Here is a 26,924-nt window from a genome sequence, read left to right as displayed (position 1 = left end):
ATGCAAGAAAAGTAACTAGATGACTTTTGAATTCTTACTTGGTGGTTCCCGAGACGGATATGGATATTCCACTGGTGGTCGAGGGACTGGAATTTGCGGTCCAGGAGGAAAGCCAGGAGGAACAGGGTGAACTGGAGGAATGGGGCCGAGGGGTGGAGAAGGATACCCTGGTCTCTCAGGAACTACCATAGGGACAGAGCACAGCTTGTTGAAATCCTCTGGAAAAAAACACAACACAACACCTGAGCTGGAGCACAAGTTATAAGTCCATGGAAGTCACTCTCAGTTTTTAAAGAAGTCTCTAAATAAAATTGATACTCAAACCACAGAGGTCAATTAGGGAAAAGGAAAAAAGCCAACTGACTTAATTCCCATTGCTAATACCTATAGCAGCAACCGTACTGGAACAATCATTCAAAACCAGAAAACAAACTCCCCAGAGTGTGTACCACATGCCCCTCTTAAAACCTACGAAGTCTTCACCTATGTCAAAATTCACCTCAAGGAAGAATGGAATAAAACACCACTTTCTCCACTCAGTCTTCCCATCTGTGGATCCCACGGGACTCTCAAAGAGCATACTTTTTAGTGCTTGGATTTTATTTTATTTACAATGGGAAGCCACAGGGAGTCTTTAGCAGGGGTGGGACATGGTCAGATGAACATTTTCAGATCATTCTCACTAGCATACAGAGAATTACAGGAGAAAGGCAAGGCTGCTGCAGAAAACCAAGGGCAAGACAAGGATGGCTGGACCAGGGAGGCAGTGATGGAACAGGACAGAAGTAAGCACATTTGAAGCACATTTTAGAGATAAATGGGCTGTGCTTGGTGAAGGAGTAAATGTCAGAGCTGAGGGAACAGAAAGTTAAAAATGACTTCTTGTTTTCCGGCTAAGCAATTGGGTCGATGTTGGTGCTGTCAGCTGAGATGGGAAAGGCTGTGATGGGAGCAGGTTTGGTGGGTAGAAGCCAAGTTCCATGTTGAACATAGGAGTTTCGAGACGTCAGACATCCATAAGAGATGTCACACAGCAGTTTTATAAGAGTTTGAAACCTAGAGAAGTCAGGGCTGCTTAGAAGTTTGGAGGTTATCAGTAGACAGGTGGTATTTAAAGCCATGGGGATGGATGAGCTCATGTAAGGAAGGTGTAGAAAGTGAATAGAAGGGAGTAAGGAGACAGAGCCCTGAGGAATATCTATTTGTGAGAGACAATAAAATGACAGAGAGGACGCAGGCCATGGGGCAGAAGGGATACTAGAGGGTGGTGGTCTGATGTTAATGCTGCAGAATGATCCCCAGAATTAGTACACACTGACTTAGTCAACTGTTTCCCCTGTGATTACACAGGTGGCTTCCTACTTCTCACAATGCCAGGTCTTTATCAGAATAAATCATCTTCAGATGTGTGACACCTTTCAGTGGAGAGAGGCTTCCAAACAGGTGTTTTTAAACAGTGTGCACGTTTTGAGAAATGTCTTTACTTAACTATGCATTTTTCATGTTTCCTACAAATAGCTGTGTTTTGTCATAGTTCCCTTCTATAAGTAAACTATATGATCTTTAAAATTTCTTTTTTTCCCTCTTGCCAGAATATTGATAATTTTAATACCTCTTGCACACAAGGATTCTCCCATGGACACTTTCTATACTAGCTTCATCCATTAATAGAAATTAGGTTAGTATGTTTATTTTCCTTGTGGACTAAAATCTGACTTATTCTTCCACACAGTAATATGTCTTACTGAAATGTATTTATATTTCAACCTCATGGGACATACTGTCCATTTACATTTGACTAAATATATCTAGATACCAAGTACCTTGTTATTATCTGGTCCATTACTAAAACTTTTTCAATCATACTTGACATTTCCAACTCAGGTTAAGTTGATGTGTTCAGAAAATTCTACTACTTTATTATTTATCTAGAATTTCAACCCACAGAGATTCTGTAGGACTTGAGTGTATTTGGAAAGGATTCACATATTGTTTATGCTTCCCTGAATCAGGATGCCACAGTCCCTCTCATTAAACCACAATGATCTTTCTTATAGAATTATCACCTGCATCTGCCATACCCATCATTTCCGGGCTACCTGCTTTCTAACAACTCCCTACCACTAAGACTGTGCAGTTTTGAAGTCAAGGATCCTATCTGACTCACAACTAATTTCCACTCTTAGCCTCACCTGGCAAATTGCACACAAGAGGATTTCATTAACCATGTGGGTTTTAACTGAATGGCAATTATACTTAGGGGCCTGCTTTACTTCCAAGCACCAACCAACCTTTTTTTTAAAAAAAAAAAAAAAAGTTTTTTAGGATTTGTATAAAAGAAGTTGGATAGCTTATCAGCATTTCTGCTAATTAGGTGGGTCTATTACTTTAAACATACCATTAATTCCTCTTAACTTCTCCAGCAAAGTATATCAGACTGGATTCCGTACTTTTGCCTGCTTTCTTCAACTTAATAACTTTCCACTGAGTCCCTTAACATCCAGGATCAGCAATCTGAAGCTAATTTTGTTCAGCTGTTGTCCTGATAGCCCTCCTTCCTATCTCCATTTAACCTGGAGGTGACACTGATTTTAAGTGAAAAGCTGAGCAATCTAAAACAGTCCTTCCAATATCATCACCCTCCAGAGGCCAGGGCTCTGTAGTACTGGAACTGGAACATTTGAACAAACAAACATACCTACCTGCAAATTAGTTTGCTCTATCCACCTGCTCTGCTCTGGGCCTCCCTCAGGTTTGTACATCTTTCTGTGGTATCCCTAGGAGAGCAGCTCCCTGCAAAGCCACATAGTGGAACCAGGCCTTCTGTACCACATGTACCAGAGTAAGTTTTCGGGCATCTAAACCTGCTCTAGTCCTCACTCCTCTATTCAAGGCCTCAACAAAGAAAGGAGTCCACATAAATGCTGCTGATTCCTAAGTTAACGCATGTATTTAAAAAACGACTCTCCTGTCCTAGTAGAAAGTCACCTGCTTCTAAACAATGACCCATTAAATAGTGCCCTAGTGAATGAAGAAGGGTGTGTTATATTTTTAGGCCACAGACTATAAAGCAACTCAGACAAAATATATGGCTTGTTATATGTTGAAATATATTAAAAGATTTTCTTGCTTCTTTAATTCACACACATAATTCTCAGTAATAAACAAAAACTTAAAAACGACCTCTGTGAGCAGGTCTGTAAGCCATGATAATGGAGTATTCGTGTTCTGTGAATAGCACACTCGGAAGTATTTCATTAATTTTGCATTCATCTATCCTCACCTTGATGTTCTCTCCTAAAATTTCCTGATTTAAACACATTTTTCAGGAACCAGATTGAGAAGAAGATGTAACCCCAGTTTCCACTGATAGAAAAGCTGTCACCTCATAAATTGTACACTCTACCTAAATTCTTCCCACAAGCAAGTTTTTGCTAAGTATCAGGGAAATGTTAAAAAAGCTGAAGGAATAGGAATGATGACGGATGAGATCTATCAACTGGTAAAAAAGAAATACATGAAGACACATAGGCATAAAGCTGCACAGATGGGATCTGTGCCTTAGCAATAGCACAAACCCAGAGCACTGAGCAAGCAGGCAGCACCTCCAGCTGTGGTTATCTTGGTATGTGCTTGGATTAGGTCATGTATCAGTGGAAACTAACCAACAGGCTGGGGTATAAACAGGCTGGGGTGGCAGGGATGGGGAGTAAGGACATGAACTGCAGAAAAGTTTTCAGAAAAAAAAAGAAGATTTGAATATAGAAATGCTCAGACTGGGTTCAAGGAAAGCTTGATAATAAAATATAATTAGAAAATAAAGCTACTATAAGGAAGAAGAATTAAAAAATGAACTGGGCTCAGATTTGGGGACTCTAAATGTTATGCTAAGTAGTAAAATTTTATTTTTAAGAAATGGAAGGACTTGGACGACTGGATATAGCCTGCATTCATCCTAGGAAATTTTTTTCTGGACATCTTTCTCCACATCTTCCCTAGACACAATTTTCAAATAATGAATTTCAGATGAGTTATGCTTGGGGAAAGATATGTGGCAGCTGTGGATTTCATAGAGACCAGTTAGGAGGTTACTGCAATAGTCCAGATGACAGAAAATGAGCTTTACATGGAAATAAGTATGACATAAAAGAGAAATAGAAAAGAAAAAATTTCAATAGGATTTGGCAACAAAGAGGAAAGTGTCAAATGCTAGAAAAGGAGGAAATGGGTATCCAGAATAACTCACCTGAAAGGCTCTGAGCAGGTTGAGTTTTATAGTGCCGAGCTTTAGAGGATGAAATGAGCCAAAAGAAATACACAAGGGTAAGAAGGAACAAGTTCTTCCTGACAAGTCAAGTTGCTGCTCAGTGGTAGTATGCAAGCTAAGTAAGATTATGGTACCTCAAAACACTATTAATTTGTATAGACCTCTATATTTTCCCTCTTCATTATTTGGGGAAATTTCCAAATTGTTGTCTCCTTTATTTTCTGGAATCTTATTAACTTACCCAGATTTCCACTAAATTTGCAGCATGCACATTGCCTCTGGGCTTGTGGGGGTTGAGCTGGGATACAAGAGGATAAATGGAAGGGTTCTTACCAGTTGCTCTGATGGGACACATCTCAGGGGTGACAGTGACCCCTGGAGACCAGCACCGGCCAACGTCACAGCAGCACTGCATCTTGGTTATGGACTGTGGCAGCTGGTTAGAACAGCGTCCGTTTGTTAGTGCCGTGTAACAGTATCCTGGGCGGACATCTGAGAGGACAAAGAAACCCCCATACACATCATTGAGATCAAGTTTATTAATGATCCTCTCCCACCCCAGCACCACCACATTTCCCACTGGGGCTGGAACAGGATGAACTGATGCCCTGCCCTGGAAGGGAAACTGCGTGCACTGCTCGGCAATGATGCTCGTTGTTTGTCCCTGTGAACTGCTGCACTTGGCCCACATTCCATCCCCAAGGTGGGAACGAATGATTACAGCCATATAAGCCATAGGAAAAGAGAGATGAAGAAAATCACTGGTGGTGACAGTTAATCAGTTATACAAACATGTTTCTATACTGAAGGGAGACTGTGTGGTCCTTGGTTTCAAACGACTTAATTTGAGCCACCTGAGGCAAAATTTGATATAAATCCATTTTGAAACAACATGAACTCTGCACTATCATCTCCATTTCTAGAAGATCTTCATTATTTTTCAGGCTGAAATGGTTAAGTCAGATTTGTGAATTTTTTTTTTTGTTAAAGGAGCAAGCTACTTTGCAGGCAGATCCAATGCTTGTTAGTCAAGATTTCCTCTTGTCCTGGGGCCCTAATTGATTTTATTTTATTTTTATTTTTATTTTTTTGAATTTTCCAACCATATAATTATATCATATGCATTAAATATAATAATCACATTTTTTCTCATTTTTATACTTATTATATCTTTCTCGACAATTTGCATTGGCAAGAATTTTTATTTTTATTATTTATCTATTTATTTATTTATTTTGTTATTACTCAAGTGAATTTATCACATCTGTAGTTGTATAATGATCATAACAATCCAATTTCACAGATTTCCATCCCACAACACAACCTAATTGATTTTATAAGGTATTTATTATTTACAAGTTCAAAATGTACATGATTTCAAGTTCTTAGTGCTATAGGATCCAATAGTTCTTTACGTTTTTTGGGTTTTTTTTTTTTTTTTGGTTTTTTTGCAGAAAGGTTATCTTCTCAAAGCAACAGGAAAGACATTTTTCTATATGTCACTTTTATTGACTTTCATGACAACACTGACACACAGTACAATTCTGGGCTACCAGAAAAGGGCCCGTGACACAGGAGAAACCTCACTGTTTCATGGGCCTCTGATGTCATGCTGTGGAATAAAGAAGGCAGGTAGCAATGCAGAACACCTTGATATAACTGTCCTAGGTTAGCAGTGGTCCTCTCTTCAAGTAAAATATATCTGTGTACAGTTCCTATAAGATAAAGCTTTAAATCTAACTAATATTTTAAATATGCTTGTCGTTTGAAGGAATATAACTGGGAAATCCTTTTTTAAGGTGAAGAATTTGTGCATAGTCAAAAATATGTCCCTATGTTTCCTGTAAGTCTACATATTAACCATCGTTTGATCAGAGAGGGTCATACCTATAACTGCTTTCATCTATGTCATTCTTACAAACACAGAGGCTTAAAATCTTGAGGGTTTCCATAAATTAACAAAATGAAATAAAATGAAAAACCAAAGCTAACTTAGAAACACTTAAATTATTAATGTCAAGGGAAGACGGCTACAACAAACCTAGATAAACCATAAAAGAAAATTATGGGTCCCACTTTAAAGGATACGAGATTATTTGTAAAAACTACTTGAAACCACTAGTAAGTATACATGTGCTTTCCAGAAATTTTTTGTGGTCCCAAGTTCCTGCACCTCTGGTCAAACTAATAGTCTCAGCAAAGAGGCAGAACAAGTCTTACTCTAGCCTGTTCCAGAGCAAATGACTAGAGAGGGGAGTGCAGACAAGGAATGCTCTGTGGAAACTTGGGTGGCACCTCCCCTAGGAAGAACGGGGGCAGAAACAGAACTTCCTGCTTCCTAATTTGCATTGCCTTAAAGCCACTAATACTGCATATACTCCAGGATTAATATGTTGGGCATGGAAACTGAAGGTTGTTAAGAATGGGAAGAGATGTTCAAAACTGGCTTACATCCCAGCTTCAAGTGAATTTGGTGGTCAAAACCCAGTATAAACACTTGACCAAAATTTATATATACAATTTTCAGTGTGGGCTATCTTTCAGAGCAAAACTGGGACATACAGCTGCCAACAGCAAATGCTTAATGGGCTAATGTCTATTATTTTGCAAATTCTCTATGATATTCTTTTACTGATCAGCTGGCTGACTTATATGATAAATCATGGGTCAGAGACTCTTGAACAAAATGGTGACTCTTGGGACTGAAGGAATTACCAGCCACATTTGGGTTGCTGGCAGTCCCTGATTTATAAATGGCACCTGAACATACAATAATCACTGTACTAATTTATTTTTTTCAGGAGAGTTTTGTTAAAATACACACATTTTCATTGCTTATAGTTGTAAAGAAAACCAATGGGCTAATAAATAAAGAAAGGGACGAGTTGTAAAAATGAGAAACCATTCAGAGGATCTGACCCTTGGGCGCACCAGCCTGAAGTTCCCCATGTTATCAGATGGTAGTGCCAAAGGAAGTAGAAAGGAAACCACTGTTGTGCTGGATCACTTTGCTTAGAGGGTAGGGGGTGGCTTTAAAGCAATCTGAAGGTCTATGGGACATGAGGGAGAAGAATGTTAAGATCTAGAGGAGATAAAGGGAGGTAGGAGGAACCTAAGACACCTTCACCTATTTTATTTTTTTATTTTTATTTTTTTTATTTTCCTACTGTACAGCAAGGGGGTCAGGTTATCCTTACATGTATACATTACAATTACATTTTTCCCCCACCCTTTGTTCTGTTGCAACATGAGTATCTAGACATAGTTCTCAATGCTATTCAGCAGGATCTCCTTGTATATCTATTCTAAGTTGTGTCTGATAAGCCCAAGCTACCTTCATCTATTTTAAATCCGCCTTGGCTAAGATATCTGGCAGAAAAGGAGTAGGAAAGTTTCTTCCTTTCTCCCCTTCTGAATCACTTGGTCCTTACTCTCAGGACCCAGAGATCACATTACATCCAAACAAATAAATTATGGATTAAATAGGTGTCTACAGGTCCTCCCAGCCTATCCACAGGTCTCCCCTAACCAATCACTAATATCAACCAGGAGCTAGGAGTTGTGAGGCCCCAACTAGGTACAAGGCATCTTTCAGACACCTGGGAATTGATGAGACAGACCACACTACCATGAAAAAAACAACCCTACACAAAATATTATAAAGTGCCAGAGAAAGGTTACAGAACAAAAAATAAAATGCAATATCACTGTGAGAGCTTAGAGGACAAAGGGAGAGTTAGGACTGGTGAGATCTGAGTCACAGAACGTTGTAACAGAACGTAACAGCTGGGATATCACAGGTAAAGGAAATGTAAAAGGAAGATGCTACAGACCACTATCTACATGTGGAATTTCCAACTGGTTAGATGTACTATTCCAAACAAGCAACTATATATATTTTTTTTCCCACTAGGGATAATTTGGGGAGGAGTCTCTGTGATTTACCCTGGCAGGAACTATCAGCAATCAGTAAGGGAGAAATGTCATTGGGATCATTTTATGTAACAAGTTGCTAATTATGGGTACAACAAAGTAACAAAGTTCTCCTGCCTAGGGGTATGGCAAGCCAACATTTAAAGCATCCCCTGCTCATTTGGAAGGAAGCAATGGGTGGAGTCCAGACTATAGACTCAGCCCAAGTTGGAATCCCATGCCCTCACTTAGTAACTGCTTAAACAATCGGACCAAATCTTTGTCTCGACTTCCTAAACCTCAGCTTCTTCCACCTACAGGGAACATTAAGCTTCTTTTGAAGCTTCCCATCTACTGTTTTGAACATTAAGTCACATAATTTCCATAAAATATCTTACGCCTAGGAGGTGACCCACAAATGTTAGTTCTCTTCTTTTGTAAACAGAATGAATATATTAGTTAAAAGGAAAGAAATTAAAAAATGTAAAGACTGATACATCAATGTATTAAAATTATTACAGCCAATTATTTTAATGTCATTTGGGTCTCTCTTTGAAGGTTAAAAAAAAAAAATCAGAGTTCCCGTTGTGGCTCAGTGGTTAATGAATCTGACGAGGAACCATGAGGTTGTGGGTTTGATCCCTGGCCTTGCTCAGTGGCTTAAGGATCCAGCATTGCCATGAGCTGTGGTGTAGGTTGCAGACGTGGCTCGGATCCCACGTTGCTGTGGCTATGGTGTAGGCTGGGGGCTACAGCTCCGATTAGACCCCTAGCCTGGGAACCTCCATATGCTGCGGGAGTGGTTCTAGAAAAGACAAAAACAAACAAACAAACCAAAAAAAATCTACCTATTATCTGGCCAGGAAACAACTGCTGCTAAGCATATGCACTGGAGTTCATGTGCTAACTGGGAAAGTTTGAGGAAAAAAGGGAGCTCCATGAATTTGTAGCATCCTTTCACTGCAGTTTCAACATTTATGGATAGATTTTGGAAAATCAAACAATCCAGGCACCAACGACCATTGTTTCTAAGGAAAAGTCCAGATAGGCTTCCCTCATGAGTTGTTCTTACTCAAGTATCAACTGTAAGAAACTACCCTCAGCTTTTATTATGTGTGACTAACTAAAAAGGAATTCAGAATTTCAAGTGCAATTCTGTTTTGGTCTGAAAGTCATGGCCTGTGGTGAAGATGTGAAGCTGAGAGTCTTTGAAAATATGGGCCAGAAACAAACATCAAAAGACAGCATTTCATTTTTCTCCAAAGCCTTTTGCCACAGACTTCCCAGCTTTGCCCTAATAAGGGGGAATTACTTATCTTGACATTCAACATTTATTGAGTGCCTACTACATGCAAGGAATTATGCTGAGAACCACCAGGAATATAAGGAGAGTAGATACTGTTCTTTAAGGAGAACTTATACCTTACTTAGGGAGATAGAAACATAGAGAAACACAGAAAGTCCCTATAAGACCATTAATAATAAGCATATCCTTAGGTTCAGGAGAAACGCTTTCAGGTAAGCTGATCTCTTCAAAGATAGAGAATCTGAGTAGAAAGTGTGAAAGGGGGTCTTGAGTTGGAAGGAGCACCTTGAGTGGTGCAACAGGAATGGCATGAAGGAATGAATGACCCATCTGGGGTGAAAAGCAGGGACTGCCCTGACTAGTCAGCTAGGCTGGAAGGGTCAGAGAACAAAGCTCCCTCATTATCAGGATGTCTATTCTCTTGAACTTGATTCTAGACTTGTGGGCTTTGAAGGAAGTCTGAGCAGCCATTCAATTCAACAGTTTTCAAAACTGTTTTTTAAAAAACAGGAGCTCTTATTTAATTGATATTTTACATGGAAGGCTAACTTCCACCCAGATAAAAGCAAAACTCCCTGGAGTGTGTGTATGGGGGTGGGGCAGGAGCCCTTTCCACAGAGCCTCCTCCATTTCCCTGTCCCTTTCTCCCACCCCAGCAGCCTGAAAGGGCTTTTCAGCACCTGGAGATTCCATGGGACACAGACTGAAAAACACTAACATCCAAATCCTAGTGGAAAACTACCAGAGGTTTTTGAGTAGGAGAGTTATTTAATCAAAGTACTATTTTAGGAAGATAAATCTGACAAGATGGATTGCAGGGAAGCCAGGAAGCAGGAAGAACAATTAAGAGATTATTATAAAATTTCAGACCTTAAATTAACATAGGTCCTGGGAAATGACTGGAAGTGGGGGTAAAAAGAGAGAGGAGTCAAGGATAATTAACTGTAAAATTAATTTATAGACTGAGTCTATCTGTAAGGTCTCCTGGATCATCTCTTTACAGAAAGCAAAAAAAAAAAAAAAAAAAAAAAAAAAAATCCCCAAACAAGACCACAGGCGCCTCTGTTCTTTGAGAGGGTGGTCAACAATTTAATAAATTTCCATAAAAGCACATTTTACATCAAGTGACAAATTACATATCTCCCTTAAAAAATTATTTGGAAGTGATTTAAAGAAACCATGCATGCTGTTTATAATTACACCTACCTATGCATCTGGTACCATCAGGAGAGGTGTAAAAGCCGGGGGGACATTTGCAAAAGTAACTGCTGACTGTGTTTGTACATTCACCCCCATCACAGATTCCAGGAATAGTGCTGCATTCATCAATATCTGGAATGAAAGAAAGTGTTTCAGTATTTGTAGAACACCATATAAAACTGTTTATCATTATAAGAATTCAGATGTAACACTCGTCAAATCCTATTCCCAGAAAGTGATCTTTACAGAATACAAGCTACCTATAAACTAGTTAATGCAAAGAGTGGGTGTTTCTTCTTTTAACATAGCCTTACTCAAAGAAATTTGTCAAGTCTGCAAGATTAGGGCAAAATGAAAGAAATTCTGCCTTTAAAATCTAAACCTGTATTGTTGTTTCACCAAGTCCTCACAGTATGCTAATATTCCTAATATTTTGTTTAAAATTTTGTATTCCCTTTTCTCTCCACATTTTGCATTGAGTTGAGCTGCCTTTCTTTTTCTTTTCTTTTTTTTTTTTTGGTCATGCCTGTGGCATGTGGACATGGCCAGTGATTGAACTCACGCCACAGCAGCAACTCAAGCCACAGCAGTGACAATGCTGGATTCTTAATCTGCTGAGCCATCAGGTAATTCCTAAACTCCCTTTCCATTCATTCTATATTCTGCATAACTTCCTGCATTTGTTTTTGATCTGAGTGTCCACAAAACAGGTACCGAAATCCTACAGAGAAGACCTTGTGGTCTGAGTACTGACCAAGATGTGGCCAGCTTGGTGTGTTCTCAGAGGCTCCCAAACTGCCACTAGGACTGTTTTCTGTGGGTTCAGAGAGTGAGCTGTGGGTAAGCTTGGATGCTCCATCCAGAATCCTCTTCAGGGAATAATTCACTGTCCCAGATCTGGAGGTGCTGTCAGGAGATGGCCTCCAGCTCTCAGCTCCCTCCAGTTCTGCCTGACCTGCGGAGAGCTGCCTCACCCGGGGTTATGTCCTTCCAGGAGCCCACATCCACCCACCGATAATGGTCTGGTCATCGTGCCCCAAAGGGCACAACTCTGAAAACCACTCCAACCACCCAATTCCCCAAGGGGTTGGCTGAGGTCAGAGCTGTGGTGAGTCCTCAGGGCCTGAGGCCACTGGGTCTCCTTAAGGAAGCAGCAGAAGTCACGTCGGACAAATATCACCATTTCCTTCAATGAGAGCTTTCCAAGAGCCACAATCAGACACTGACAGTTGTCAATAGATGTGACCTTACTGAGGGGAGGAAAGAAATAGAGATCTTCCTGCTTAGGCTAAAAGTGAATTCAGGAATTCCCATTGTGGCTCATTGGGTTAAGAACCCAACATAATGTCTGTGAGAATGCAGGTTTGATTCCTGGCCTTGCTCAGTGGGTGAAGGATCCAGTGTTACCACAAGCTGCAGTGTAGGTCACACACATGGCTTGGATCTGGCATTGCTGTGGCGACAGCATGGGCCAGCAGCTGCAGCCCTGATTCAACCTCTAGCCTGGGAATTTCCATATGCCATGGGTGTGGCCATAAAAAAACAAATAAATAAATTTTTGAAAAAGTTAACCCAGGGAATTCCCATTGTGGCACAGCAGAAACGAATCCGACTAGTATCCCTGAGGATGTGGGTTCGATCCCTGACCTCGCTCAGTGGGTTAAGTATCCAGCATTGCCATGAGCTGTGGTGTAGGTGGCAGACTCTGCTCAGATCCCAAGTTGCAGTGGTTGTGGCGTAGGCTGGTAGCAGTAGCTCCTATTTGACCCCTAGCCTGGGAACCTCCATATGCTGCTGGTATGGCCCTACAAAGAAAAAAAATAAAAGTTAACTGAGGACCCAGGGTATCTGTGTGGACTCCTCTCTAAGACAAATGTGGCTTTCTGCACTGACCTAGGGAGGGGGACAGTCTGACCCAAGCCTCCTGGGACAATTGCAATGGCCAGACTGCCAACACTAGTAGTTTAAAAACAAGAACATTTCTTATTTTTAAATTTCTCCAGTTTAAGTACTGCTCTTTTTTTTTTCCTACATTCTATTCCATTTCTTTTGTTTTTAAAAAAAATTTTCATCAGAATATAGTTGACTTACAAAGTTGTATTAATTTCAGGCATAACTACTGCTCTTCACTGGTAAAACAAAATAGAATTCTAAGTGGATCAGATTCAAGTATCTTCTGACTCAAGTGCAGCCTGCTAGGCAAAAAGACAGCAGTGACACTGTTTCCATGCAGTTTAATCTTTTTTAAAAGCAAAACTCCCATTCTTCTATGCTAGGCTAGAAGCTAAACCAAACAATTACACTGCTTATGTTAGAGTCAGTGTGCACCCAGGCAGATCGTCCTTGTGGAGTTGTGTAAGGGAAAAGGTGATGTTCTGCTGGGACAGATACAAATGTCACTGTGGAGTCAGTGACAGTCAGGAAGAGATGGCCGAGCACAGAGCCTAAGGCTCTGATCTAACCTTTCTTTAACCACCACCTCAAGGCTCATTGTAAGGTAATTATTTAACATCGATCCTTCAGCCACACCCCCCTACTTAAAACCAAAAAAAGGCCAAACCAGTCCATCAAAGAGCCTAGAGGATCTAATAACCTCATCTAACAATAGAGGCAGTTATAACACCAAAGTATTAAGACCAATGCATCTTTCTCAAAGTGTCCCTAAAAGGTAATGTTCGAGTCACACAACGCCTAGCAAAAATCATGTGAGGAAACAGTGTCTATTAAACATTTTCTACTTGTATAAATAAGCCCTACCACTCTTATTAAGGCCACTTAAAAGACATCAATATCAAAGAGGTTATTTAAGTGACAGTATACAGTAGGAAAAAAGTTATTTATTAAAAAATTTTTTATTATAGTTGATTTACAATGTCTGTCAATTTCTGCTATGTATGGCAAAGTAACCTAGTCATATATATGTATGTGTGTGTATATATATATGTATATATATTATTTTTCTCATAAAAATTATTTAGAAACAAGAATTAACTTTGGCAGGGTAGAGGAACCTTCTTCTTTGACATGCTGGCTATATTAGAGTTGGACTCTTTACTAAAGATAATAATAACAACAACCACAATAAAAAGAGTTAATTTGTATTGAGTGCCAGGCATTGTCAAAAATGCCTTATGTGTGTCAACTTCTCTAACCCTCAAAGTAAAGGTATGACCGTAGGACCTGATTTCCATAACTCTGGTGCCTAGGCACAACTCTTTCATTACCCTGAAGCCTTCAGAAAAAATGGAGTGAGTAAAACTGGAAATAAGAGCAAAGAAGTTCATGCATAAAGTGATGTTAAACCTAAGCCTTTGACTGTCAGGGGCGGGGGCAGGGTTTCCACTCAGGTCCACACCTTCAAAGGTCAGCGGGTCAGGAAATACACTGCAGTGTGCACCTCCCTACTTTTCACACAGATAAAGCTAAAAGTGCCAGGCCAAATTGTTCAGTTTGAAGGAGTTTAAATGGCTCTGAATCCCCTTCAACATCCTCTCCTCAGTGACACGCCTTTTCCTTCCTGTGTCTAGGGCCTCTCTACTTTCCTGAACCACCCTGCTTCTCAGTCCCATTGCTTCCTGGCAATGGAGCAAGTTCTGAATCCATGAGCAGGTTGTGGCAGGAGTCCCTGACAGGGAAAATCTGGAAGAAAGCATTTGAATCAAAATCACTTACACTCTGAAACTCAGTCATACTAATCTATTATTTTTTTCATGCCCTTTGCACACTGTGTAGATCTCCTTCTAACAGACTATCATGGACCCCACATAGGAGAGAATCAGAGATGATTCCTACCTGCTGCCTCTGCCCTCTGTTCTTCCTTCTCATCCCCCTGTCTCATCTGCCCTCCAAAGGCATTTTTCCCAGCCCTTGTCCCTATCCTAGGGCTCCTGGAGTAAGAGGGGGAGTAGGTAGGGCAGATGGGATGGAGCTGGGTCCCAGTTACAGGCAGATATCCCCGGGACACTCAGCTGTCCAGGAGCTCCCTCCAAGAGCATGGACATCAACCATGATTGAGAAATGGGGGAAACCAGTTAACTTGACTGCCTAGATCCTGACAGTCTAGATTACTAACCAAATGAGAAAAAAAATAAACTAAAAACTGTTGCAGCTATTGAAAAGCAATATATGACACTAATAGTTATAAATGCCACAGAGCCTGAGAGTTATTATTGCCTTATTAGACATCTGAAATCAGTGTAACATATGCAACTAAAGAGTAAATAAACTGATTCTTTGTGTCATGTCAACAAATACTCATCCGCCATATTACTAGCTTATGGTCATGCACACCAGTTTGCATGGTTTCTCAGTCATGCAGCACCAGCTGCCTGATCCCAATGGAGAAACAGTGAGAAATGAGAAGAGGGAGAATAGACGGCAGAACTGGGAAAAAACCCTGGATATCATCTTGTTCAACCTCCTCATTGGAAGGCTGGTGTCACTGAGAGCTGGTAGCTGACCTGTCCAAGATCACACAGAGAATAAGGGACACTGCCAGGACTAGGTCACGCCAACCTTATTCCTGGGCTCTCATGCTTATACCACAGAGATTTTGTTCAGCGACTGGATAGGGAGCTGATGACCTTGAATGTGACTCAGAGCCTGTGCCAGCTGCAGGGGATGGAGCCCCATCAGGGGCAATGTCTGAAGCAGCCCCAGGAATTCTCTCCTTGGTGCCTTGAGAGGATAGGAGCCTCTAATAGCAACTGTCCATCAGATAAATATGCCATTATTGTAGAAATGGGAAGTCTTAAGGATTGGGGCTCACATATCAGGGAATGCACAAACTTAAGAGCTACATTTTGAGAAAATCCTTTGCATCACGCCTTGTTGTAACTGCTAAGGGCTGGGCTGGGGATAATCTAAATCCCAAAATATTAGTGGTCAATTAGGAATCCAAGGGACTTCTTCCAGAAATAAAACTTAATCCTTTAATTACACTTTTTATTTCTTAATTTCCTCCCACAGTAACCTATGCAAATATGGACTTGGTTTCCAAAAAGAAAAGACTCGTGTGTTCTTTCAGGGTGCATACTCTCGAGTCACTGGAAAAATCAACAACCAAGGTGGGTATGAACTCTGTTTCCCTTTTTCTCAAATCACAGCTATAAATCTCTTTCTCTTAAGTTTATGAAAATTTAATAATTTTTATTTAATTACTTCAGCTTGTTAATTTCCATTTCAAAGGTACCTAACTTGAATGTGTGGATATAAAACTTGACTTTTTAAAAGTTTTGGGGAAAGAGGGCTATTTTAAGAAGTAAGGGAGAATTCTGTAAAAGGTCTCACACAAAGCCACAGTCACCATCCCTGAGGATGTAAAGGTTAACATCTTATAAATTGGCCACAATTAATTTATTGATTGAATTTTTTTAAATGACTGTGGGCTTCCAGGTACCTAGTTCCTTCCTAAGTCAAGAGGAAGATACATTTAAAAAGCTACTCAAAAATCTAAAATGTGGCACAGATGAACCTATCTATAGAACAGAAACAGACCCACAGACATAGAGAACAGACTTGGGGTTCTCAAGGTGAGGGGGGAGGGGAGTGGGATGGACTCGGAGTTTGGGGTTAGTAGATGCAAAACTATTACATTTAGAATGGATAAGCAATGAGGTGCTGCTGTATAGCACAGGGAACTATATACAATTTCTTGTAATAGAACATGATGGAAGATAATATGAGAAAAAGAGTGTGTAAATATGTATGACTGGGTCACTTTGCTGTACAGCAGAAAATGACACAACATTGTAAATCAACTATACTTTAATAAAACATTTTTTTAAAATGCTACTCAAAGTGATGACAAAGGTGCCAGGACAACCTTCACAAGGGTACAGAACCCCTGATCATCTTTCCAGGGTACCTAGGATGGGCTCTTGATCTTTTCTGTGGTGGGGGCCAGATTTTCTGGGATCCCTTCTATTGCTCACCTGGAGCTCACCCTGCACCCAGAGTCATGACATCCCATGGCCTGGTGCTGGAGCTGGAGAGGAGCCAGTGAGTCAAGGAAGGGACCCAGCTCACCCAGCAGTCTCAGAGGACCTTCTGACTACTTTCCTACCAGAGGAAGGCAGGGCAACAATGCCCAAACCAGCCTCCAGGCCAGAGTACACATAGTAATAATGGAACATTCTCTTCCAATATCAATTTTGCATAAAAAAATTAAAAGGAAGAGGAAAAAAAACCATCATCTGAATTTAATGTAACCATAGATGGCAAAGGAATAAAAAAAGGTCTAGCCAAATTATTGTTTTTATCTTGCTACTGACTTCAATATGTAGCTGGGGAAAAAAAATATTTGTGGAAAAGGATTAAGTAATTTTCAGTCTGAATTTTTGGTCCATTGGGTATACCACCATAATAGGTTTCTTAGCATTAATAAAAAGGATTTTGAATCATTTTTCTTTCAGCCTGGGTATTAAATCTGTGCATCTTCTGTCTAGCTCACAACAAGAGAAGGTGTTCAATACTGACTGATGTTAACTGACTAGTGTGAGGGAAAACAAGGGTCACAGAAATTAATTCTGGTTTAAACTGGAAGCTATCATAATTTCAGAAAAAGAAGCACAGACTAGACAAGTCATATAAGCAAATTGCCCTAAATCTTGACTGCATCTCTTGAAACTGAATACAGTAAGCTGAGAAATCCTACAAATGACCCATTGTTGATGTGGAGCTTGCATGCATAAACCTTCATAGCTTATTAATGTCATAAAATATATTATGCTAATACCTGGAAGTCTATACTATAATATTTTAAATATTTCAAAATATTAGGAAATACAGCTATTAAAGTAATGGAGGTAATGGCTTGCATCCAGGAAAAAAGACAATATGGTACAACAAGCACCAGCGAGTGAGTCAAAAGAGGTAAATTTTAGCACTAGCTGATGACCTCACTCAGGGTACTTAACGTAGCCAAGACAGTTCCTTAATTTATAATGTGAAAGGATGAAACCAGGTTAAGTTCTTTGCACCAAACTTCTCTGCTTCTACCTTAATCCACAATATAACTTCTAAATTACATTGGCCTATAGAGAGTCAACTTTATCATTTGTCGACACTTACAATGTTCTCAAGAAGGAAGCCCTACTTCCTTCGAAAGAACTCAAATATTTTTCACAGCTACCTCGACTATTATAACATGTTCAAGAACATATTATAAATTATATGATGATTAAGCACTTAAAAACAACTCTAACCCATAAAGATAATTTTGCTGGAGTTAGATTATTCAGTTTCAGGGCAAGTTGACGTTAAACTTCTTAAATGTAATTTATGAATTATTGCCCCTTGTATTCAAAGCTGCCTTTCACATATATGATATACCCTGGCAATCAACAAATAAAGATTAATTGGAAAGCTAAGAGATTCTAAAAATGACCCATTTTTGGAAAATTAGAAAGATCCAATTACAGACAAATAACTCAGAATGAAGTAACCTTCATTTCTAGGGTTTAGGAGCATATAGACAACAGCAACTACTCTCAACAAGTGTTTGCATCCAAATGAAACTTTAGGAGTTCCCACTGTGATGTAGTGAGTTAAGATTCTGACTGCAGCAGCTTGAGTCACTGTGGGGCAGTAGCTTAAAGGATCCAGCATAGCTCTCAGCTGCAGCTTGGATTCAATTCCTGGCCTAGGAACTTCCATATGCCATGGGTGTGGCCATAAAAATAATAAATGAAACTTTAAATCACCCCAAGAAAAGTGAGTTGAGAATGAAGGACAAAGTTTTCTCTGCTAAGCTTGATGAAAGTTGTTGCCTTAAGAATCAGGCTGTTACACTATCATCAGACATTATATATATATATATAATACATGAACTCACCAAAGAAAAGAATTCAATGCTGCCTACTTATTTCCTGGATATTTCCCTCTCATGAAAAAAATATTTATTACCCTTGGAAGCCAGGCCTCTTTTGGCAAATCACACGAGAGGTGAATATGAACATATTCTCTGTACACACATTTTTAGAAGTTCAATCTATAAACTAAATGCAAATATATAAATTTACCTCAAGTTATTTTTCTATTTGATTAACATTAAAAGGTTTCCATTTGATAGGCAGAAAAGTCTAAACTTGTACTAGGAGCATAAATGTAAGAGTTAATAGATCTCTCCAAAGAAAAACAAAAAGCAAACATATATTTTAGCTAGAAAAACATCAGAAGATACGTCATTCTGAATGATATGTAATGATCAAATTTAAATTCATGTCTCTAGAACTATGCAAAAACATGTCTTGAACATTTTAACCCAAATATTGGTTCAAAAATATTTCATGTTTTAATATTTAATTTGATTCAGATGGATCTCCTATTTTGGGTCTATAAAAGTGGAAAAAGCTGCAGGCTTTTTCTGGTTCAACAGCGCAAAAGCATATTATTCCTGGTAAGAATATTATATTTACACATTCACGGGAATGACAAAGACAGAAGGATTTAGAACAATTTGCAAAAGAGCTTGTCACTGATTGGGGTTTTGCCTGCCCCTCCACCCCTTAACTGCAAAGCATGATATTTCTTACCTTCACATTTTTGTGACACTTCATTAAATTTGTGTCCAGCAGGGCATTTGCACTCAAAAGACCCAACAGTATTAATGCAATTTCCTCCTTGACAGAGCCCAGGGATGGCCTGGCATTCATCCACATCTGTTAGATTTTAGAAGCAACAGAAAGAGAGAGAGAGATTCATATAAAGTTCATTGCAGACAAAAATGTGACAGTTTGTCCACAATTATAGTATCACACTAATCCCAATGAGTTATTATCTATCACAGTGTTTGAAACATGATGAGAGAAACTGTTTTTCACAATTACATGATGCAAAATAAATTACTGAGTAACACAACTTGGTCAATAATGTGCTATTAGAAGTCAAAAGCATTCTTTATTTTCCCACCTTTCATCTTCCCTCATGCAGAGGGGAATGTTGGTATTAGCTTTTGTGAGTTTTCTTATGCATGCTGCAAAGTACAAGGATACTACGATAAAAAGACTGACAGTAATAACCAGAGGTATTCAAGAAAGGCTTAGAATCAAAACACCACACAATTCTATGATAACACTGTCTTTAAGACTTGTATTGAGTGATTCAGTTCAAACAGAATTTACTTGAATGAGATCACTCAGACTACACGAGGCAGCTAATGTTTTTATACAAATGAAATGGAAAATGTTCACTGTACGTTCTGGAGAATTGTCTTGCACAATAAAAGTTAAACAACCTAGGAAATTAGGCCAAGAAGGGAGAGCAAAGCAGCTGCCAGAGAGAACTTTTTAAAAGGTAAGTCGGATCATGCCCCATCTCAGCTAAACACTCAAGTCCATGCTGAGTCCTGGAAGAGTTTACCTGACCCATCTACTCTCTGTTTTGGTATAAAAACATCACTGTTTTAAATGGAATGTCCTGGCTCAAAGTGAAATGAATGACAATATGTGAGTATAATTAGATTATGTTTTATGGCTAACCTCTATTTTGTCTTACACCAGAATTTTCTATTCCTGATATGTTGACTATGTTCATTAAAATGTTATCTGAAATTTAAAATGGACATAGAAGCCAAACTAGATAGTCTTGCCAAACACAAATTTTGACCAAAAGGAAATATCTATGAGGGTACTTCTCTGCTGGCCATACATTCCAAGGCTGAAGACAGAAGCTCCTTTCTGAACCCAGTACCCAGAGTCCCTCACATCTGGCCTAAGGGCTAAAAATACCAGCAAGGAGATAGTGCCCCAAGCTGATAACAGACTCTCTATGAAAAAAAAAAAAAAAATGAAGAATTTCATTCTCATAGTGGCAATATAACTGCCATTTTGATTCCATGGGCTTTCATAGATTTTCTTTTTATGAAAAACTTTTTTCTTCCCTTGGATGTTGAATAGCAGAGTCAGGAAGGAAAAAAAGAAAATGCTGGAAAAGTCCCAATTATAGGAAATGAACATCAAAGCTAAAGAGGAGCAGCTCTTCCCTTTCCCTCTTCAATCTTTTCCAAAGCATTTCTTTTTCCATCTCATTCTGTGAACACCTCAACCTTTGACTAGGGTTCATGGATGGGGAGTGGGACACTGATAATCTGGCTTTCTGAGCACTGTCAGTGAGTTCATGGGTGCTAGCTAACTTCAGAACACCAAGGCCAAGAATTTTTTTCAAAACCCCCTAAGACTTTCTTAAGGATGAGAAAAATAAGAAGGCACCAGGGAAAAGGGGGAACTAAACTTACTCTTTTTTTTTTACTGAAATCGTACCATCTACCCTTTGTAATTCTAGGGTTTCAAAGTGACTTTGTGTGGCTGCTAACAGTCAGAAGGATACATTCAAGGGCATACAAGAGAGTTGTCCGTTGTATGGGACTGGGTGGAGGATTGAAGGACAATTTAATGAAGATCCACAGAGATGAGTGATTAAGCTCAAGTTCTATTTCATTGCACAATATCCTTAGAATTAACCTACAGAACAAACCGAACTAGGGATCTGTTTGCCTCAGAAGAGCATATCTTGAATTTTCTGAAAATAGTGCAACTTGCTAAAAAAGCTCTGAAGATGTCTGAAGGAAACGGAGACAGCCTGGGAGCTTTTAGTCCCATCAGTTTAGTGTGGAGCTGCCTCTGTTCACTTCCTCCTATTTCCTGCCAGACATCCAGACAATAAAAGAATTTGTACAGCTGGAAGAACAGGAGGAAAAGCCAAAAACAGAGTCAGGGCTTCTATGGGAGGCAGGAGAAGAAGCAAGCGGGTGACATCTGGGGATATTTAAAACCATGAAACAAATCCTAATTTATTTCTGACTTGTTAAAAAAAAAAAAAAGCATAATGTAGTATGTAAAATGGAGAGAGTAACAATTTTCTTCAGGTCAACTAAGAATAACCCATGAGACAGAGAGAGGAACTCCAATAATCTCAAATGAAGGGAAAATAAATTAAGAAAAACAAACTACCTTGTGCACAAATTTTGCTGTGTGTTTATACACAGCACTGCTATAATGTATGGTCTTGCTGTAAACAGAATCACACCATCCCCGGGAAGCACTTCTGGGGTCAGAGGGGGGAACTACTGGCAAGGAAAAATCCAGGGGGACCAGCTGCTCTCTCTTGAGCCATGCTCCTAATGCCTGAGTTGGATATCATGCCGTCAGCGAAATCGTGAAGTTATGCCTCTGACACTGCTTTTCCATTCTCTCCAACTTCACTGGAGAGTGGCTCTCCAGAACAAATAAGATGAATCCATTAATAACTCCATCGGCCCGGGGTTTACCTTGACAAGCTCCTGTGCGGATATTTGGAATGAAGCCTCGGCGACACGGGTGGGGCTGGGCAGGGCACATCTCACAGGGGTGGCCCCAGGCGCGTCCGACTGTGGCACAGCAGAGAGTTTTTGTGCAGACGATCCCGCTGAGCTGTCCCTGGCACATCTGGTTGCTGACCACAGTGAAACATGGACCTGTCCTATAATCTGAAAAATACAGAAGGAGAATTCCATGAAAGTCCAGAAAAGCAGGAACCATCACGCAGAACAGCAGAGCCCATCTTGCTGCACTCCAGGCTGGGAAACGGTTTCCAGGGATAGAACTCCCTTGACCCCATCACTGACTCTTTGTGAAGATTCAAGCAGACCATTCCACCTTCGAACCCATTTACTTCACCCACAAAATGAGGATGAAAAAACACCAGTTCCTATCTACTTTGAAGATGCTGCTCTAATGATCAGATGAGCTAATGGCAAATACAACTGTGATATGCTATGCAAACATCAGCTAATGGTATTATTTAAACATTCATTCACATAAGAATATGTATCAGTGACTAATATGAATCAGTCCCTATGCTTGATATAGATGCTTTAGTGATTAGAAGAGGCCAAATCTCTGCCTTCACAGAGCCTATAGTCTATGATTTAGGTAGGAGAAAGCAAAGAATTTCAAAACTTGCAATGAGGCAAATTTTGGCATCTTCTTACCCGGAGCTTCCTAACAAAAAGAAAATGGTTACCTGTTTCTTTTGGATTGAGTCCATCTTATTTCAAAAACAAAAAAACAAGCAAACCAGGGGGGAAAAAAAAAACCCACCTTATTCAAAACAAAAAATAACCACCAAAAAAGTCAGCAATGGAAGAGACAGCAGATATTTAATTTAAAGAGTGAGAGCACTGATCTGAAATCATTGTACCCCTTGGGCAAAAGGATCATCTTAAAGCAAACAAAGATAAGCTAAGACGGAGGGAGAATTTCGAAGTCACCTCATCCAATACAAAATCAGTCTCTCTCTCTTCCCACTCTCCACCCCCAAAGAGAGAAAGTCAATCTAGATCAGCAGCCAGCAAACAAGAAAGATTAAGATGTAGTGAGCTCAGAGGACTAAAGCCATGCTGTCCCCAGCCTCCCTGTGAGGGAAACCAGGTCCATAATAACCGTTTCTGTTCTACTGCGGACTTGACAGATAACGGAGGCTGGGCTGTGGCAAGACTTATGGGCTTCCATCCACTACCCAACACCGCATGCTTCCTCACGCCATTCCTGGAAGTGCATGGATGGAGGCTTTCCTATGAGAGGGCAGATGGACTAAATGATCCTGGTAAGTTCCTTTCACCACTGAATTCTGCAGGTTTAGGAAAATCACTGTGTGTGCTAATGAAACCACGGGGTTATATTCATGTCTTTCTTTCTCTAAGTAGCTCATGGGACACGATATGCCATTTACTAAGGACAACTCTTTAATACAGGACTGATAAGAGTGAACAAGCTAAACCATAACAACATTTGGGCAACAGCTGACTCTTACCAGCTAGCATCCCTCTATCCTGGGTATTCTCTCCTCATTTCTCTCTGTTGCAGTTATGAACTCATCTGCTCCCCATCCCTAAATGTTCCTCCTCACTCTCCCTTATCTCCCTTCCAGGTGGCTGGAATGAGCCACCTGTGGTCAATAGCACTGCTCTAGTGCCCATGCTGGAGGATGAGTCTTCTAAAAAAATTCCTACAACAAAGCTTCACCTGGTCAAGTACAGACAGAAAACCAGACCCAAATTATGGCAGCACTTGAGCCGTGGACAAAGTAACCAAAACGTCAAGTCCTCACCTCCACAGATCCCTCTCTCCATGCCAGAAGTGTGCTATGTGTATCAGTGATGGCAATATATTAATTTTAATTTAAAAATTAATTTCAATTTAAAAATTAAATTAAAAATCTTAATATTAATTTTAATTTGTATCATTAAAAAATACAAACATACCAGACTCATGATTTCACAGATATGTTTGCTATGATAAGAAAGAATTTAAAAAAACCTTTTAATTCAATTTAAAGAAGAAAATTAAGTAAATACTAGTACAGGATACCAAAACAGGGCAAAAATTGTGTAAATTGGTGCATAAATCCCACCAGAGTTATCATTCCAGAAAACTAACCTTAGTGCTGCCCTTGAGTCTGGAAATGCTCTGGCCCACCTTCCCAGCCCTATCTCCTTACAGGTCCTCAGTTTATTATCATCTTTTTACTTCATTTCTGCATTTTTTGCCCTGATTATTTTTTACTTCTAGATTGTCAAATTCTAAGTATATTTTAATATTCTTCATAATATGACAGATCTATTCCAAATCTGTTATTGTCTTTCATAGATAGTGAATTCAAACAAGAAAACAAATGCTTAAATGCTCGAGCTGTCGAAAAAAATCCTTGTCCTCGGTTCATTCTGTCAATAAAGAAAATGTCACTCAGCAACATGGCAGTGGGCAACAAAATTGTTCCTGATTACCTCAACTGCCTGGACAAAGGTGAATGCTGAAGTCATCCTCCCTTTCTTCAGCTCAGTTCTTCCAAATAGTACTTAGAGGCATTTAATAACTACTCCTCTGATAGACAGTACCTCTCATTTATTTTTTTATTTTTATTTTTTTGATTTTTAGGGCCACACCCGTGGCATATGGAGGTTCCCAGGCTAGGGGTCAAATCAGAGCTACAGCTGCTGGCCTACGCCACAGCCACAGCAATGCAGGATCTGAGCCGAATCTGCGACCTACACCATAGCTCATGGAAATGCCAGATCCTTAACCCATTGGGTGAGGCCAGGGATCAAACCTGTAACCTCGTGGTTCCTAGTCGTCTGCTGCGCCATGACGAGAACTCTTTTAAATTATAATATTTTATATAGTTCTCTGATTCTAAAATAATTATTTCAGACACTCAGGAAAAGGAAGTAACATAAATAAGGAAATAAAAATCACACATAATTGTACCTAAACATTTGATATCATATTAATTATATTATTTTACATAACTTATACATATATATTTTTATTTTGTGTCACAAAATAGAAATTATGCCAAATATACAATTTTGAATCCTGCTGGGATTTTTTTGTTTTGTTTTGTTTTGTTTGTTTTTTGCTGTTTAGGGATGCACTTGAGACATATGCAAGTTCCCTGGCTAGGGGTCGAAATGCAGCTACAGCTGCCAGCCTACACCACAGCCACATCTGAGCCACATCTGCAACCTACACCACAGCTCACGGCAACGCCAGATCCTTAACCCACTGAGCAAGGCCAGGGATCAAATCCGCATCCTCATGGACTCAAGCCAGATACGTAACCTGCTGAGCCACAATGGGAACTCCCTGTGTTTTGTTTTTTTTTTTTTTTTAAGTTAACTTTTATTTTATATTGGAGTACAGTTGATTTACCATATTGTTTTTAGCTTCAGGTGTTGAGCAAAGTGATTCAGTTATACATGTACATATGTCCATTTTTTTTCAGATTTTTTCCCCCATATAAGACATTACAGGATATTGAGAATCCTGATGTTTTGGGGTGTGGTTTTTTTTTTGTTTTTTTGTTTTTGTCTTTTGTCTTTATAGGGCCGCACCCGTGGCATATGGAGGTTCTCAGGCTAGCATCTAATTGGAGCTGTAGCTGCTGGCCTATGTCACAGCCACAGCAAGGCCAGTTCTGAGCCGCATCTGTGACCTACATCACAGGTCACAACAATGCCGGATCCTTAACCCACTGAGCGAGGCCAGGGATCAAACCTGCATCCTCATGGATAATAGGCGGATTCGTTTCCACTGCACCATGACAGGAACTCTGAGAATCCTGCTGTTTTTTCACTTAACTTTGTCAGAAGCATTTTCCCATGTAAATACTACTCCAAAATGTGACTTTAATTGCTGCATAATTTTTCATTAAGTTATAACATAATTTATTCAATAATTTGCATACCGTATTTCATTTAAATTGCTTCCAATTCCTCATTACTACACACAGCATTAAGTGTACATCACTGCTGAATTCTTTAGGGATGAAAATGTTTAATCTTATGCAACAGCTGTCAAGATTTTTATGACTATACGTATCTTATTTTTCAGACTGGAAAGATCACAGCAACATAATCTTTTATTGAAAAAAACATAAAACCTTCCATGTTAGGTAACAGGGAAGGATATTTAGGTTTATTTCCTGTTTTCCTCTCTGAATGAGACAAATGCAAATACACTAATCATACAGGGGCATGTTCGTATGCCATTTTTCAATCTTTAAAAAACATAATGGAGCATGAATTTTAATTTATAGTTCTCTCTTCAACACCACTTGGATTTATTTTTCCTCTTCATTTTGCCAAGATACTCTTCAGAATCATCTTATAAATGAGGACTGCAAAGATTTAGGGTAGATGCAAATACAGTGTTTTGTGAGTGATACCAGCAAAATCAAGGCACACTAGAAAATGCTAGGAAAATCTGAGTCAGTCCTGTCTCACACTGGTTCATGACATGAATTCCTCACTGGAAGGTTTTCATCAAAAGAAAAATAACCCTTAAGACTTTTCCAGGGTCAAAAACTTTTTGCCCTCATTTCAATATGAAACACATGGAATAGAAAGAGCATTTGTTAATTCTGACGATATTCATTAGGCATCTCTAAAGCCCATAGGGAATTCATCTTTATTAAATATACTGTTTGGCAAATAGTTTTGAATATGTATAACAGAATCTACAGACTTAACACATTTCCACACTAGATCCTTATCAGTGCAGACAAGGAGAAGAACCGGTTCATTTGACAGTGTGGCTTAGTATATGGACATAACCGTATTTGTAGAGTCAAACTTTCAACAAAAATGGCTGATTGCAGAGGGAGAGGCATAATCTGGCTGAAACAGAATTGGATCTAAAAATCTTTTGGAAGGTAAATGCTGTATTAACGTGGTTTTCAAATGTCATTCCGATTTGGCAGCAT

At 39.5% G+C, this 26,924-nt stretch overlaps 1 protein-coding gene across 1 annotated transcript in view; it reads right to left on the bottom strand.

Moving 5' to 3' along the window:
* Positions 1-26,924, bottom strand: part of FBN1 (fibrillin 1) — a 257,639-nt gene that overhangs the window by 113,421 nt on the left and 117,294 nt on the right. The window contains 5 exon segments of the mRNA NM_001001771.1: positions 39-218; positions 4,601-4,759; positions 10,692-10,817; positions 19,220-19,345; positions 21,952-22,149. Of these exon segments, the coding sequence (NP_001001771.1) occupies positions 39-218; positions 4,601-4,759; positions 10,692-10,817; positions 19,220-19,345; positions 21,952-22,149 (789 nt within the window).

This window comes from Sus scrofa, chromosome 1, assembly GCF_000003025.6.
Source record: "Sus scrofa isolate TJ Tabasco breed Duroc chromosome 1, Sscrofa11.1, whole genome shotgun sequence".
NCBI lineage: Eukaryota > Metazoa > Chordata > Mammalia > Artiodactyla > Suidae > Sus > Sus scrofa.
The sequence above is the reverse complement of the archived record's forward strand: the minus strand, read 5'-3'. Positions and strand labels throughout refer to the sequence as shown.